General features: G+C 35.6%; 2 protein-coding genes across 7 annotated transcripts in view; one reads left to right on the top strand and one right to left on the bottom strand.

Moving 5' to 3' along the window:
* Positions 1 to 7,157: 7,157 nt before the first annotated feature.
* LOC129243694 (general transcription and DNA repair factor IIH helicase subunit XPD) lies at positions 7,158 to 10,034 on the bottom strand. Its single transcript, XM_054880899.1, has 8 exons — positions 9,961 to 10,034; positions 9,441 to 9,901; positions 9,019 to 9,370; positions 8,814 to 8,947; positions 8,509 to 8,756; positions 8,165 to 8,446; positions 7,824 to 8,102; positions 7,158 to 7,765 (listed from the first exon to the last, which is right to left on the bottom strand). Exons 1-8 carry the CDS (start codon positions 9,963 to 9,965, stop codon positions 7,214 to 7,216), a joined length of 2,313 nt encoding a protein of 770 aa, XP_054736874.1. The 5' UTR covers positions 9,966 to 10,034; the 3' UTR covers positions 7,158 to 7,213.
* Positions 10,035 to 11,574: 1,540 nt separating this feature from the next.
* The window catches only part of LOC129246011 (USP6 N-terminal-like protein), a 36,866-nt gene continuing 34,458 nt past the window's right edge, over positions 11,575 to 13,982 (top strand). For 4 of the 6 annotated variants that reach the window (XM_054884501.1, XM_054884502.1, XM_054884500.1 and 1 more), the window contains exon 1: positions 11,576 to 13,063. In XM_054884501.1, the coding sequence (XP_054740476.1) occupies positions 12,636 to 13,063 (428 nt within the window). In that variant the 5' untranslated portion in view covers positions 11,576 to 12,635. Of the gene's footprint in view, positions 13,064 to 13,982 lie in introns of all 6 variants that reach the window. The other 2 variants (XM_054884499.1, XM_054884498.1) reach the window with 2 other exon arrangements.

The following is a 13,982-nucleotide window of genomic DNA, read 5'->3' as shown; positions in this document are numbered from 1 at the left end:
GCTAATCATAAATCTTGCTTTAGGGTGATTAATTTTTCTTATATATTGAAAATAATAAAATATAAAAATTTAATACATTTAAATTTAATATCCTTTCTTTATAACAATTAAATTTTTTGATAGGCATGTGAGAGAAATGAATTAAAATCAGCTGGACAGCAGACTTTTTATGGAGGGTAGGAAGTACTATAATTTGTTCTAGCAAGAGTGCAAGATTTTGAGAAAAGAACACGCAACTTCATGAATATGTTGAGAAAAGAATATGAAAATTGTATAGCCCTGGCGCAGAGCAGAATTAATTCTAAACTCCAAAAAATGTGGATTCAATGCTGAAATCGACAAAACACATAGAAAAGAGAGCTAAATTTTGGTGCCGTAGAAATAATGGATATTCCAATCTAAGAGTTCCTTTTTAACCCAATAAAATATGACTATTTTTGAGCTGTTGGTTTTGTCTTTTTCACACTGAATAAAAAAGCAAAGCAAAAGTACCACCTGTCATCAAACAAACAGTCGACGCACTCGCATATCGGCACCCACATTACTGTTGATAGTTAAGATTTCGAGGTTGTAAAGGACTTCGTTTATTTAGGAACCCGCATTAACACCGATAAAAATGTCAGCCTGGAAATCCAAAGTAGAATCTCTCTTGCCAACTAGTACTACTTTGGACTAAGTAGGCAACTGAGTAGTAAAGTTCTCTCTCGACGAACAAAACTAACACTCTACAAGGCTCTCATTATTCCCGTCCTAACGTATGGCGCAGAAGCGTGGACGATGACAACATCCGATGAAAGATTCTGCAGAAGATTTTTGGACCTTTGCACGTTGGTGACGGCGAATATCGCAGGAGATGGAGCAATGAGCTGTATGAGCTTTACGACGACAAAGACATAGCGCAATGAATAAAGAGCCAACGGCCTGGGTCATGTCGTTCGAAGGCAAACAAATGCTCCGACTCTGAAAGTATTCGATGCGATACCAGCTGGTGGTAGCAGAGGAAGAGAAAGGTCTCGTCTGCTTTGGAAAGATCAGGTCGAGAAGTACTTGCTCAAAATCGCGTAAGCGATTATCGAGCCAATCCAGAAGAAGAAGAGTGAAAAGACAGTATCAATTGTGTTTGTATGTACAGTGACGCACCCTAATGTACATACTTACAAAAAAATAAATAAAAAATTTGTGAACAGAAATAGTTTGTCTTTCTTTTTAAAAAATTTAGTGCTGGTAAGTGTTTAACCTCTTGCACTATTTGGACGTCCTATACACGTCCAACGAAATTTAGTCTCAAAATTTAAAAGACGTGTCACGCACGTCTTCAGAGCTTTCTGTGCTCCTTACTTAATAAAGAACTGTAAAAAATAGCCAATATTTTTTATGAAAAGTAATGAACAGATACATCTAAATTATGTATTACATATTAAATAATAAATAGTCGAATTATGTGCATTTCGCACACGCGATTTGCCCAAAGCTTTAACAGAAATTATTCCAAGTAAAAGCTCGTTTGGAATTTGTTTGCACGGGATAGTCACACGCTTTTGTAAATTAATTTATAGCGCAAGAGGTTAATTTAATATAATTCATTTCATACGAGAACCCAACTGGGCGCCAGCAGCGGAATTATAAAACTCGAAAAAGACTCTTCGGGTGTAATTTTTTTAGTTACGTATACGCTCTGTTGGCTCCACTAAACTGAACAAGTTCCAAACTTTGCAAATTGTCTGGAGTACCACTTACAAAGCCCCGACGTATTGATTTATTGACTGAAGTAAAAAAATTACTTTCAACTGCAAAAGAGACTTTTTGAAATTCGTTAAAATAATTATCCAATAAAATATTTCAATTTAACTTAATGTTGCAGTCAGTCTTAGTCCAACGCAAAAGAAGGCTTGACAAGAGAAAATTTTGGACCTACTCCTAAGAAAAATATGCTATCCACGAAACCCATATGTAAGTGAAAAAATAATATCTGGTAATTGAATATTTCTTGAAGGGGCATGAGGAAGCAGTGGGTGCGAAAATAAATACCGCAAAGGAAGACCCGCTTGAGGAGCATTTGTGAGTGTGAGAAAATTTTAAGCCGACATTTATAGAAACTTATAAAAAACGGCTGCACAAAAAAGTATATTTTACTATGTATAGTATGTATGTATGTAAACTATGTAACTTGAAATGTAAATGTGTAACTAGGTTGCATCGATTGGCGGTCGTTGTAATTTAGACGTTACAGTCCTTTAAAACGAGATCTGTTTGGTGTACGACGCCCAGGTAAAGGATGGTTAAATTTCAAGGGCCGAAGTTGAATGTAAACCACACCTAAAGTCAAGTTTTTTTCTACATTTCATTTGACATTTTTCAATCTCAGACTAACTCAATTTGAGTCATGGAAAGATACACAATCGAGCAACGCGTAAAAGTTATTCAGGCTTATTATGAAAACGGGCGTTCAAATCAAAATGCATGATGAGGCACATTTTCAGCTCAGTGGATTCGTCAATAAGCAGAATTGCCGCATTTGGGCGAATGATAATCCAAGAGTGATTGCCGAAAAACCAATGCACCCACAAAGAGTGACTGTTTGGTGCGGTTTATGGGCCGGCGGCATCATTGGGCCGTATTTTTTCCAAAATGAGGCCGGTCAGACAGTTACTGTGAATAGTGTTCGCTATCGTGAGATGATAACGAACTTTTTATGGCCCGAATTGGAAGATATGGATGTGGACGATATGTGGTTTCTACAGGACGGAGCCACTTGTCACACAGCTAACGAAACAATGGCTCTTTTGCGCGAAAAGTTTGATGGCCGAATAATCTCAGATAGCGGCGATGTCAACTGGCCGCCAAGATCATGTGATTTGACACCGTTGGACTTCTTTCTTTGGGGTTATTTGAAAGAAAACGTGTACGTTGATAAGCCAGCAACAATTCAAGAGCTAAGGATGAGATAATTCGGCACATTAACGGCATAGAACCTCAATTATGCCTCAGCGTGATCGAAAATTTGGACCATCGGATGGAGGTGTACCGCCGAGGCCGCGGCGGCTATTTGGCCAATATTTTATTTCATACGTAATTGAACCATACTAATATTATCATAATAAAGAGAAATGATAATAATTTCCTAAAAAATTGTATTTTATTCAAAATCAACACCGGCCCTTGAAACTTAACCACCCTTTATAAGTGCGCTAACCGTGTTTTTCTCGAAATTAATTTTTTCGAGTTGGCGTTGGTAATTTCTCAAAAAGTACTGAACCGATTCATTTGAATTTTTAATAATATATATTATTGAGTAGACTTGTGGCTGTCGCGGGTGATAGAATTATAATTTTATAATCAATTTTTATAGCGAGAACGTGAAAAAGAATCATTTTTTTTTTTTGTTTTCCAATTAACAGATAAAATATCTAGAAAAAGATTTTTTGTAAATCTGCTACCCACCGACCGAATTTTGTTTTCAGACGCACCTGAGCAGCCCAATCAGTAACGCCAGTGGCATGCGTTACGTCAGGGGAAGCACTTTTTATTATCGTCATTGAAAAAAATATTTTTTTTTTGTAAATAAAGAATTGATCTAAAGAATAAAAGCGATTTTCAATTGTTTTTTGTTTTTCTTCAATTTTCAACAACTTCAATTTTCACGTCTCTAGACCAGAAAGGTACCTTAATTCAAAAAGTGAATCATTTCTGTAGAGTATTGCAAAATTTAGAAACCTCCATTAAAAAATTTCTTAACATTTCTTATATCGAACCAATTTTCTTTTTTATTAATAGCTCATTAACTAAAAAATAAATAAATAAATAAATATGGCATAAATAAAAAAAAATGTTAAAAAAAATAAAATGTTCAAAAAACCTAGTACATAAAATATGCAATTTTAAGTTGTTCGAATTTTTATGTGCGTAACTGTATGAGCACGCATATGTGTATGTACATACATTGCACAAATACTTTTACCTTCTATATCGTGTTACATATTAGTTTTTTCTTTGGAATATTTCAATAGCCTCAGAACTGAGTCGCAAACGGAAATTACCGAAAGACTTCAGAGAAAAATCACCCTGCGCTCTGGAAACTTTGTGGAAGCAAATGTTGCCTGTCTGATTGAATCAATGAATCACGGATACCACAAGCATTCTAAAGTTAGTAAGCCGCAAAGTAAGCAACGAAGCAGCCTTGCAAACAAAAGCAACACAAATGGGCGCAAATTACATGATAATTATACAATTTTTAGTTAATTAGCGCTTTTTTGCGTGAAAATTTCGAGCTACATAATGTATGATTATTACTAATAATCATTATTTTTTTGTACTTAATTCCCAGTTAATTCGTTATACATATAATGGATATTTAATACCTGCTTAATAAATATTCTACTGTACTATGGAGTACAGCGAGTCGTAAAGGTTTTCGTAAAGATGAAATTTTCATTTCCAGGAAATTTTTTCGCTACCTAAAGATTGTAAAAAGAAGTAAACGGGAAAATTACTGATTCAAGGATAGTAGGCGTTGTTGTTAGCCGCTTTAACTCGTTTAAGGGGGGGGTAGGGTCACAAAATCGAAATTTTTTTTCTTCACTCATCTTATAGTAAATCATTTCAAGAATGTTGTGTCAAAATTTTAAGTGGATCGGAGCAGAACTCTCAAAGTTATAGCCTTTGTAGGCACTCTACCTCGAATGCGGAGCATCGATAATTTCTCAGAGTCATTTTTTCAAACGCGTTTTTCCCGAAACGACTTCTTAAAAGTCGGTGCCAATCACAACTCCGAAACTATTCAACCGATTCTTTTCAAATTTGGCACACGTTTTCTAAATCAAAAATACCTCCCCCCTACACTGTTTTTTTTTATTTTTTATTTTTTTAAGGTTGTTTTTCACTTACAAATATGGCGAAATTTTTCGCCAAAAATGCTCGTTTTACGTTTTTTTGCCACCAAAACTACAAAAATGAAAAAAAAAAAAAATTTTATTAATGTAGGGGGGAGCATTACGTCATACTTTAACTGAAAAATTCGACTTTTTTAGTTTCAGATGATTCTACGACGAATGCCGATTGGCCCCGCAGAGCACCTCTCGAAAAACATATCTCCAAAAAAACTCTGTCATGGGCTTATTTGTCAATATTTTATTATTAATATTTTTTAAAAGCTTATTGAAAAGATGTACAATAACATGTGACTGATTTTATTAAAGTATCTTAAGCCATATTTCTGTAAAAAATTCACAAAAAAAGTGTTTTTTTTTTAGCGCTAAACCCTACCTCCCCCTTAATCTAGCAACCAGCCGTTTCCCAAAAGTATCATTTCCCTCGGGTTGCGACAACAGTATCGCAATTTTTACTCCAGTTATTGATTTCATGGACAAACGGACAGATAAAAATAAGAAATTTTATTATGCAGGAGATGGGCGCGCGTTTTTTCAATGCACTAAATATTATTTCAAATCATGCCTGATCGGGTCAAAGGTATTGTGTGTAACAAATTTCCGGTATATACGAGGGTTGCGCCCAATAATGAAAACACAGTAAAATAATAAGGAAAGTGGGGGTATTGTTTTTCAAAATATTCTCCTTGGAAGTCAAAAAATTAGTTTTAATACTCGTATAAGAAAAAAAATTTATTATTCGTACCGAAAATCCCCATTTAAAAGTTTCTGTTGAAAAATAGCATTCAAAAACCAAACTAAAACTTGCAAAAAATAAAAATAATAAAAAAAGCAGTTTTAATATAAAAAAAATTATTATTCGTACTGAAAATCCGAAATTACAAGTTTCTATTAAGAAATAACATTCAAAAATCAGACGAAAATAGTTTTCATATAAAAAAAAATAATTATTATTCGTACCGAAAATCCCCATTTAAAAGTTTCTGTTGAAAAATAGCATTCAAAAATCAAACTAACACTTGCAAAAAATAAAAATAATAAAAAATGCAGTTTTAATATAAAAAAATTATTATTCGTACTGAAAATCCGATATTACAAGTTTCTATTAAGAAATAACATTCAAAAATCAGACGAAAATAGTTTTCATATAAAAAAAAAATAATTATTATTCGTACCGAAAATCCCCATTTAAAAGTTTCTATTAAAAAAAAACATTCACCGAAAGTAAATTCAAGTTATGTAATTAATTTCAATTAATTTCAGAAAAAGTTGTTCTTTACATTGGGTTCTGGTCGCTAAACTATCCCGAAATTCAGTTCGGCTATTCAGATGCGCGAATAATTGTTCCGTCAAAATTCGAAATTCGTACATCGAATTGATGGACGTTCTCGCTGTGAGGGAGAAATGTGCTTTGCCCCTTCCGCATCTCTACAACTTCTACAGAAGTCATTGTGCGAGTCTCCGAGGTTACAGCAATATGACTAAGTCACTTTTCTATGCCTAAGAAAAGCCTCACCCCATTCATTAGTTGCTGACTAAAGTGAACGCGATACTCTACGGATGCCGAGGTTTTTAAGCAGACAATTAAAAATATGTATTCAAAATTCAAATATAAGAATCTCAAAAGTACAACATTTAATTATTTTTTTTATATGTATGCAAATTAGAAAGGAAAGACGCAGCAACAAAGTAAAGAGCAAATCTCTGCCAATGCTAAATTATTAAGAAGGCAAAAATAAAAAAAAATCTATAATTACTGATACAAATTGGGCGGAAGGAAAGGTAAAGGTATTGGAATTGCACAAAACGCCCAATGTCATTAAAATTTTTTGCATGGCGGTTAAAATGTCGATTTAATTGGTTATCGAACGGACCTGCAAACCAGTATAGTGGGCTGGTAGCGAACAACAACAATAAATAACACATGCAAAAACAAAAAAAGTAAACACAGCCCTAAAAATAAGGAAAGCTGCGCAACAACAAACAATAGATGGCCGCTGCTAACCGGAAAACAAATGCAACTTACAGCTGTGACGGACCTGCGATTTTTACGGTGAGCAATTTGAAGCATGAATGATTTTCTTTTTCCTTATTTTTTATGCTTTTAAGTTACCTGATTTTTATACTTCATTTTTATTTGTTTTAATAATTCGCATCTTTTGTGTCTCACACAACACTGCTTGTCGCCAATTGAATTAAATTATTATTAAAATAAATCAATGAATTGACGACCCTTACCGCTTTTGGTAAATGAAAGTGGAGAAAAAGTAATTGACTTAAAAAGAAACACTTTATTGTTCATCTTCCATTCCTCCTATTTTAAGTTTTCAGTGTTCCATCACCTCTCCGCCAACACCCTCCTTGCCTTGCGCCTGGCGCTCCAATTTCTCCTTCTCCGAGTTCTCTAATTGCTCCAAAGTCAGCAGCGAGATCCCCAGCTGATCTTCGCGCGTAAACGGTTGCGCCATGCGTCTTAGCCAGCGTCGTGCCAACTGCATGGCCTCTTCTGTGCTCAAATTACAAAAACTATCCACCAAATGTTCCTGTATCCATTTGGGCAAACGACTGCGTTTATCTTGACGCGAGAAACGCTTGTCAGCGAATATCATAATACCGTAATCGGTTTTACCACGCAACGCACGGCCCACGCACTGCGCCGCATGACGCATTGCATCGAATGTGAGAAAGTCATTTTCTCTTATCTGGAATTGATCGCGCAGATAGTCAAGACGCGCTTTGAGTATGCGCGATTGTGTATAGACATAGGGAATACCAAACATAAGAACGGCACGCCCATAATGATGATCGAAGTCAACACCCTCGGACACTTTGCCACGCGCAACTGCGAGCAACACTGCGCCACGACCGCAATCACAAGCCTTCGGATAGGGAAAATATAAATAATTCTATTTTTTCTAGATTCAATTTCGAGTTTACCTTAACATAGTTCATTAGTGCATAGCTGGTTTCCGCATTATCCTGCGTTTCAATAAATAACAACTTATAACGCAGCAAAGTGTCTACAATGCCTTGATCGTACCACGAAGCAACGACGGATTCGAGATAGAGATAGGAAGTAAAAAAGCACACAATCCCATCGGGCACTGTCTTTGCTGTTTCTACCAACAGCTGTCCATAATTGCGTATAACCGCTGTATCTTCACGTGTTTCGAATTTCGACGAAATCGCGACCTGATCATTTCCTTTGGACACAATCTGCACGAAAGATTTTAACGTATTTATAATTTTCGCTTCTTTAAATTATACAAATTGCATACCATTGGTAACAAGCAAGGACGCGCCAGCGTCATTGTAAAGGAACTCATTATAACTGGATCGAAATCCAAAATTTTTGGGTACATATCCATAGGCGAGAGTGTGCCTGATGTAATTACAACTGTTTGAAAGCGCTTGAACACTGGTGCCATGGCTATAGAGGAGTCCAAGCAGCTGAAGTGTAGTATCGGATTGATAACTGTAGGCGTCTTATCGTCGAAAGGCTCAACAATGATTGTGAAGCCTTTTGTGTAGGTCGACACTAATGTAGCAAAATGTGTAATCTGCAAGTGATATACTTAGTCAATGATATACTTAATCTACAATTGCATTATATTTAATTTACCAATGTTAGCGCACCATACTCTGTCATGTCGGTAATTTCCAGCGTTCTCAACAAGCTCGCCAAACGCTCGGCACAGAAACGCAATGGCTTGCGCTCGATACATATTTTCGTAGCAACATCTTTTAAGAAGCCAGCAGGCGATTCCTGTACAACATGATGCACGCGCAGACGTGTTTTAATGTACTCTACAAAGCGGCGCAGGAAACTTAAAAAATGGTCAGCATTTCGTATATTTCCCGGCACAGCCTCTAAGAATTCGAGTCACAAATGCATCAACCAAATTTCGACTTGAAATCAATGCTTACCTTTTAGCACATCTGCGGGCAATATGGGATTGGCCATTACCATATCCGTTTCACGTTGCACCTGTGCATCTTTTAAGCCCTGCACCATGCGTTGATACTCCTCATTCAATCGATTAGCGCCTTCTTCGCGCATACTAAGGAATAGAAGTATAATATAAAAAAATCTTTTAGCAAGAATTTAAAAATATATCTGCTAGCTACGAACTCTTGTACTCTTTTCTGCAGATCATTCAGCGCATTTGTACTACGTTCCACTATACGTCGATTGATTTTCACGCTCATCGAATCAATGCAAACATTGTCAATATTATGCGCCTCATCGAAAACGACGCAACATTGTTTCGTCATCTCCTTGGAGACGACTTCGGCAATTTTCGGGTCCAACAAATAATGATAACTGTAGACAACAATGTGTGCATAGGACACCGCAAAGCGTGCCAGAAAGTATGGACACCAATTACGCATGCGCCCATATTCTTTCAGATCATCAATGCTATAAACACCGTGCGGCATCAGTGACTCCTTTCCCTCCAGGGTGAAACCTTCATAATACTGGCCTAAAAGGAAGCAAATATTATTTCCCTTATTAGGAATGCGTTTTGTTTATTTGATTTAATGCACACTCACATATTGGCGTATTTTCGGGGTCTACCTCATGTCGTTCGCGTACATAACTCGCAGTCAGACCATAACATTTACCATCGACAGCCTTACCTTCACGCTCTTTACTCACTTCTGCGTGTACGCACATATTTTTGCGTGAACTGAGTACTAGTCCCAGCAAGCCGGGCGGTTCTGGCGCATGTTTTTCATAATAAGACATAAGATTTTGTAACTCGGCAATAACTTTTTCGATCTCTGGGACTGTTCGCGAACAGTAGATTAGTTTGCGAATTACATCGGGATGCTCAATCATATAGGCTACAATTAAGGAAAGCAGTGTTGCAGTTTTGCCTGTGCCCGAAGGCATCTCAAGCAGGCAGTGGCCTTTCGCATCCAATGTGCGTTTCAACTCCAGCATGTATGCATACTGTTCTGGATAAATGTACTCGTATGGAAAGTAAACGAGTAAGCCGTCGACACTTAACCTGTTGAAAATTGGGTTATATTTTAGATGAATTAATACACAAAATCATGAAATAATTACTTCATCCCGATTTGTTTATTTGTGCTTTACGCCAACTAATTTTCTGCCGGCTGATGTAACAATGGTTGCCAAAGTTCTGTTTTGAAATTATATACCGTGCTGCCGGATGAGTGCAGAAATTATGATTTTAAAATAATGCAGTAGAAATATTTTGTAAAAAAAACATTCAAACTTCATAATTAAATATTCGTATTATTAGATATAAAAGGGAGCTGCACATCGAGTTCGTAGCATCGTTACTTGGCAGTTTTACGTATATTATATTTTTGTAAATATAGTTAAGTAACAATCAGCTTTTTAACAATTGGCATTTGCTGCTAGACACGAAGTTAAAGTTTGAAATATCAAAAAGGAAAGGAAAAAAGTAAGTAAGTTATTTTTCCAGTCAAAATTTCGTGTTTGAAGAGTATTTTTTTTCACTGAATAAAGCGAAGTTAATTTGCAAGTGATTTAGCTGGTGCGAAAGAGCATTACAAAACTAACTGATATAAGCCAAAAAGGTTAATCACAACAATACACAGCCGAACTGTCATCTAACAAACCGCCAAGGTACCGGAATTGGTATGAAAGCTCGTTATCTTCCCTTAAATGTATGCCTTCTCACGTTATACCTATTGCTTACATGCAGTAAACAGTACCTCTGTCATCTCTTTCCTCTCTTTTTACATATGGCATATTAGTTGAAAATTTGACAATCAGCTGTCAAGATTATTTTGAAAGGTTTTTCTTTATAGGAATTGGATTGATGAAATAAATTGTTGTTTTTAGTTTGTTTAATTATTACTACCGATATAAGAAAAAGGAAATAGAAGCAATAGTAAATTTAAATGATTATTTGCTGTTTAGTACTAGCAGTTGGAGTCTACTGAAGTAGCAAAAAATTATGGCAACAGTATGCATGCGAAATTCGATATTATATTTTATAATAAGCAATAAGAGGCCAAGCGTCTATGGACACAGGCTTTTTTCGTTAATATGACTGCATAATTATTAAAATCTAACAAAAATTTTATTAGAATTATGTCCACAAAGCTCTTTTTTTTGCCGGCATCCATTTTACTTAGTTTTTACTTTTAAGTTTCTCCTTACATTTGTTAAAATAAATATCGATAACACAGAAAACACGGGGTTGTACAGCAAAAAGATTATTTTGTCATATCGGATATCTGGAGAGCAATTTTTTATGGTTGATCTCGCTTTTTAAGTACGGATTGGGAGTTGAGCTCGAAAGAGTAGATAATCTAGTTATATGTGAACCTATTACAACACCCCTTTCCCTTCTATACTACACCAACGAAACAGCTTGCCTTAATCATTAGATGAGATAGATAACGACGACTGATAGCTCCAACGCAGAGTTTTGTAAAATGCAACAACAACCATAACAACAAAATTGTAGAGCTACCAAACAATTATTAATGATATATCTTAGATCATACAAATTATCTAACAATCCTGATATAATTTCCTATTTGAAAGTGAAAATTAATTGAAATATGTTAATAATGAAAATTTCTAAACTTTTGGTACATCAGAAGTGTTGGCCACACTGGTCGGCGATAAGTTTCTGTTATTTTTTATAACTTCCTTCTTGCGCTTTCTGCTGTCATTCGCAACTCAACTGTCAGTGCTGTCAGAGAATTCACCTATTCCGAATGGTTTTTAGAATTGTCTTGAGCTGGGGAAAGTGATAAAAATTTAAGATTTGTTGAAAATTGTGTGCATATTCCGAATTTGTTTTTGGAAAATATGCAAGATATATCAAAATATTGATAGAAGTGTAATAAAATTACGTGCGATTCGGTGTAATGCGTAAAATAGGAGTAAAGGAAAAGTGACTGTTGTAAGACGCAGTCCAGCGAAAAGGAGAAATTTTGATGACGGCTAAGAGCGTGTGCGTGTATGCATTTGCGTGTGTGTTATGTGGTTGTGCATGGAAAAACAGCAAAATTAAAAGCAAAGCAAACGAAGTTTGTGCGATAAGAAAATATATAAAAATATTTAAGATGTATTAATTCCAAAACTTTATTAATAAAAGTTCTTGGAAATGATTTAGTGAATGGCTATTTGAATATAAAAAACATTTTAAGAATTGTTGCTAGTGCTATTCAGCGTGAACTTGATCTAATTGGTGAAAACTAGAACATTAGCCGTTAATAATGCCTTCACGCCAACGCGGGGGCGTCATATTTCTCTGCTTATGGCTTCGCAAAATATGAGTGCTTAGGTTGCGACTTTAGTCCAAACATTTGATTTTTAATGGTGGCTGTCATGAAACCTGATTTCTGAGGCAGATGTGTATGGGGTTGTAAACAGGAAAATAACATCAATGGCCCAAATCCATCAAAATACCAACAACAGTAGTACAATTAAAGAAACAGCAAAAGCAATTGCAGATTCGTCGATACATAATCACAACGTAGGTGCAAGTAATTAAATAAATTTATTCTACAAGAAAATTTTCAGAGTATAAATTTCGGACGCTTTTTTTCTGCTATCCATGTCAACAATATTGCCCAACAATCAGTAATTTCAAGGCATAGAGTTCGGTTTATAGCAGCCTTCGTAGTTCAGTGGCAGCGGTTATCGCGAATCAACACCCGCACAACCGCACATTGTCTAGCAGAAATCAAGAAACCAAAAGTATAATAAAAAAAAAATAAAAAATTGCCAACATGAGTTCAACTGTGCACGTAAATAGCGTCACTATCATTACCAGCAACAGCAATAGCTATAATCACAATAACAGCGTAAACACCAACAATATTGCAAACACCAGCAACAGCAATGTGAATAATACGAACAGCTTGCCCGCCTCCGCACCCGCCGCTACGAACTATACAACAACTACGCACATAACGACAAATAGTAACGCAGCAGTTTCGAATTCAACGGCAGGAGGGGAATCGGCAAATACGCCGCTGATGACCAACAAAATCAGCAGCAAAAACACAACGGCTCTCGATGATCAAGAAGCGTTGCTGCAACGTGCAGCCGATGAACGTGAAGCTATTTTCAATCGCTACTCGCTCGGTTTAGATCCTAAGAATGTGGTCGACCCTTGGGAGAATCCCACATATGAGCTATATCATATTACAGATAAGTGAGTATACTGCAAAGCCCTAAAATCAATAAGTAATATTCAATTCAGTTTAGGAAGGTAATTAAGTGGTAGAATACTACAAGAGTCTGTAAGGGGTGCTGACATTTAAATTAATTTTGTATCAATTGACTTTTTGGGGCAATTGTGTAATTGTTCATTTCCACTCTGAAAGCGTATTATGGCTTTTAAGGCGCCACATGAATGTGTTTTTTTGTTTGTTTTTGTGTGGTATATAGGTATGCACATATATAACTTTTTTTCTGTTTCGAGTGATGTACAAAATAAGTGATTTTGTTCTCCAGGCGGTGTGGTTTGCTCTACACTCGTCTTTCTAAATCTGTGTTCACGCAAGTAGCCTGTTCAGTAAGAATAAACGACTTAGTAACGTCATGACCTTCATCACACGGCCAACGCTAAAATGCTTTAAGTCACATTTGATATTGTTGGAATGAACAAAGGAAGTGTAGCTTTTTTCAGATTAAATAATTTATTAATTATTAATTAATTTATTAATCTTAATATTTGAACCTTATTTAAGGACTAAAGCTATATATTAGCCAATAGCGTAATTAATAAGTTTATCCAATTTGGTGTTATTACATGCATATACCAAAAATTTACATACATATGCACTCGTAGTTGCTTCGCAATAGTAAAAATGATTATGCATTTTGGTAACAAATTAATATAAAATAATGAAAAATATGGAAGGAACATTGCTGCCATAAATGTATAATACAAAGCCCACTTGATACGGCCATATTTTGTTGTGATTTCACCATTTCGACTCTAAATATATTTTTGTTCAAAAATACATTTGCTTACATTCCTTTTAAACATTTGCTCACTTCCAGCAAATCCGTTTTAAAGTGCTCTTTTTTTATCGCTTGCAATGTTATCGATACTCGTATTTCTAAAA

Source organism: Anastrepha obliqua, chromosome 4 (genome assembly GCF_027943255.1).
Source record: "Anastrepha obliqua isolate idAnaObli1 chromosome 4, idAnaObli1_1.0, whole genome shotgun sequence".
Classification (NCBI taxonomy): Eukaryota; Metazoa; Arthropoda; class Insecta; order Diptera; family Tephritidae; genus Anastrepha; species Anastrepha obliqua.
Note: the sequence above shows the minus strand (reverse complement) of the source record. Positions and strands in the feature narration are given on the sequence as shown.